The sequence below is a fragment of the Corvus brachyrhynchos genome, unplaced genomic scaffold (assembly GCF_000691975.1).
Source record: "Corvus brachyrhynchos isolate BGI_N302 unplaced genomic scaffold, ASM69197v1 scaffold46, whole genome shotgun sequence".
NCBI lineage: Eukaryota > Metazoa > Chordata > Aves > Passeriformes > Corvidae > Corvus > Corvus brachyrhynchos.
Genome location: NW_008238838.1, coordinates 5,802,461 through 5,804,820, shown reverse-complemented (window position 1 = coordinate 5,804,820; position 2,360 = coordinate 5,802,461). Strand labels below are relative to the sequence as shown.

The window sequence follows — 2,360 nt, the reverse complement described above, 5'->3', positions numbered from 1 at the left end:
GTCCCAGCTCCCTCTGGAGCTGCCAGATGACCTTCAAACTGCAGGATGCAGCTCTCCCTCTCCTCGCCTCCCCACGAGCAGGGAGAGAGGAGCAGGTAGGAGCCCAGCTGCAGCTGAACGCTCCTGGGGTGCAGGGACTGGCATTGCACTGGGCTGGGCCACCACTGTCCCCACAGATCCTCTCTGGGGGCACAGGGATGCTCTGGTCCTGGCCAGAGAAGCAGCCCCGCTCCCCATCCCCATCCCACCACGGCCCCATCCCGTTGGTGCGATGTGGCACGGCTAAGATGTGACACGGCCCAGCAAAACACTGTCCTTCCCTTTCCCGGACCTCAGCCACCCCTGCAGAGCTTTCCCTGGGCACAAAATCCAGGGGACACAGCTTTTTCCATGGCTACAAGCTGATTCCCAGCTGCCCCAACACCTCAACTCAGACACGCTGCCCTCAGTCTGGGATTCACCTCTCTCTGCAGCCGCCTCAGCTGCTGATTTATTCTCCCACACAAGCCAGTGCTAACAACTCCCCAGGCACATCACAGCCGGAGCCAAGCCCGGGAGCCCTGCATCCTGGGCTCCAGGCCCTGCTGCAGTGCTGCATTGCAAGCACTGCAGGCGAGGAGTTATTTAACTTTACACAGAAGCACTCCTCATTTTGCTCGAGAGGCCGGAGCTAACGTCAGGGAGTGGTTCCCGGCAGATGGAATCTCCTGCAGTTGTCAGGCTTGAAGAGCAGCCCTGGGGATGCTACAGAGGGGACTTCATAGGCAGGAAGTTGTCCCCCTGGAGCAGGAGTTGGCAGAGGGATGCCTGGCTCTGCAGGTATGTCTGAGCCTGCAGTGTGCTGCAAGCGGACACTCACTCACAGGAAAGATGATTCCTTGCAGCTTGTAACACTTTAAATCCTGTCTGCCACCCTTAGAACGCAATCTGGATTGAGTGTGTGGGGTAAATCGAGGCTGACCTTGTTCCTGTCATCCTGTGCTCTCAGGAAGACAAAATTGATACGTTACCACTAAATAAAGCACCGAGGAAAACACGCTGGGGAGCACTGACTGAACCTGCCACGAACCAGCTCTCAGCGCTGCTTCTCCATACACGCCCAAAGCTGATGCACTTTGCACCACCAACCCCCCAGCCTTCAGGGCCACTCCCTGGGGGCTCCAGGCTCCCTCCCGTTGCCTGCGGGCACCAGCGGTTCCCAAAACACAGCCCAGGGAAACGGGGAGCGGCCACTCCTGCTGCTGCCAGAGCCTTGGCTGCCCGCGCTTTGCTCTTGCCGAGGGTGAGCCCCCCACAGTGAGGGGGCTCGCTGAGCACTGTGCTCCCCCAGGACTGCCATCTGTGGGAAAGCTGCTCTAGGAAAACTTTCACTGCCCATAAAAGTCAGCGTGACATCCTGGCGCAGGCAGCAAGCCGTGCCTGGCAGGCTGGCCGGGCTCCTCTCCAGCGGGGATCAAAGGGAGGTGCTCCTTGGCCAGCCCGAAGCCAGGTACGGGGCGCTCTGGGACAGGACACACGGCCCGCACCCCTCCCATGGAAGGGGCTCTGCCGTGGCTCCCTGGTGCAGCCAGGAGCCCGCTGCCACTCCCTGCGGGGCACGGCATCCCCGAAACCTACAGAAACAGGGAGACCCGCCCCGCACTCGCCTGCCCAGCGCCCTCTCCAGCTCCCAGCCCACCTGAGCGACCCGTGGCACCAGGTTCCCACCTCCACGCCCTGGACCACAGATCCCCGAGTGGTCTCAAGCGTGTCCGAGTCTCTCCTACCACCCCTCTGCCAGCCCTGGTGCTGGCACCCAAATCTCGCAGGGGGTCAGGTACTTACATGAATTTTTGTGTCTCCAGCACCCTTAAACTTAAGAACTATGCCCTCTAAAACGCATCCCACAGGAGTTCCCCAGCAGCTGAGCGCTGCACAGCCAGCCCTCGGTTCCAGGCTGACATGAGGACGACCCACGGGAGCAGGAGTGCAGCGGGTGCGTGAGGCCGATGCAGGTGGCTGGAGCCTGCCCCAGGTGTGCAGTGGGGAGGGGACGGCTGCCAGCCCCTCCCCGCACCCTGTGGCAGGGGATCTCGGGCATCCCTGGACACAGGGCTGGGCATCATGCTCCAAGCAGCGGCCCTGCAGCGCGGGTCGTTCTCCGCGCCAGGGACAAGCACATGCGAATGGTTGTTGTACCAAATGAACTGTAAGACAATGACCTGTCGGCGGGCGTGCTGGCGCTGAAGCAGTGCACGGCCTCCCCGCGGCCATCCCCCGGTCCCGGGCAGGCAGGCAGCGCGGTCCCCGCTCGCCGGGCAGCGCAGGAGCGGGGCAAAGCGGGGGGCAGCCGCCGGGCGCGCACGGGGAGCGCGCGGGAG

At 62.8% G+C, this 2,360-nt stretch overlaps 1 protein-coding gene across 3 annotated transcripts in view; it reads right to left on the bottom strand.

Moving 5' to 3' along the window:
* The window catches only part of SCN4B (sodium voltage-gated channel beta subunit 4), a 5,945-nt gene that overhangs the window by 2,144 nt on the left and 1,441 nt on the right, over positions 1-2,360 (bottom strand). The window contains exon 1 of one of the 3 annotated variants that reach the window (XM_017738440.1): positions 2,202-2,347. The exons of 1 other annotated variant lie outside the window; for it this stretch is intronic. In XM_017738440.1, coding sequence (XP_017593929.1) covers positions 2,202-2,253 — 52 coding nt within the window. In that variant the 5' untranslated portion in view covers positions 2,254-2,347. One more of the 3 variants, XM_017738441.1, reaches the window with a different exon arrangement.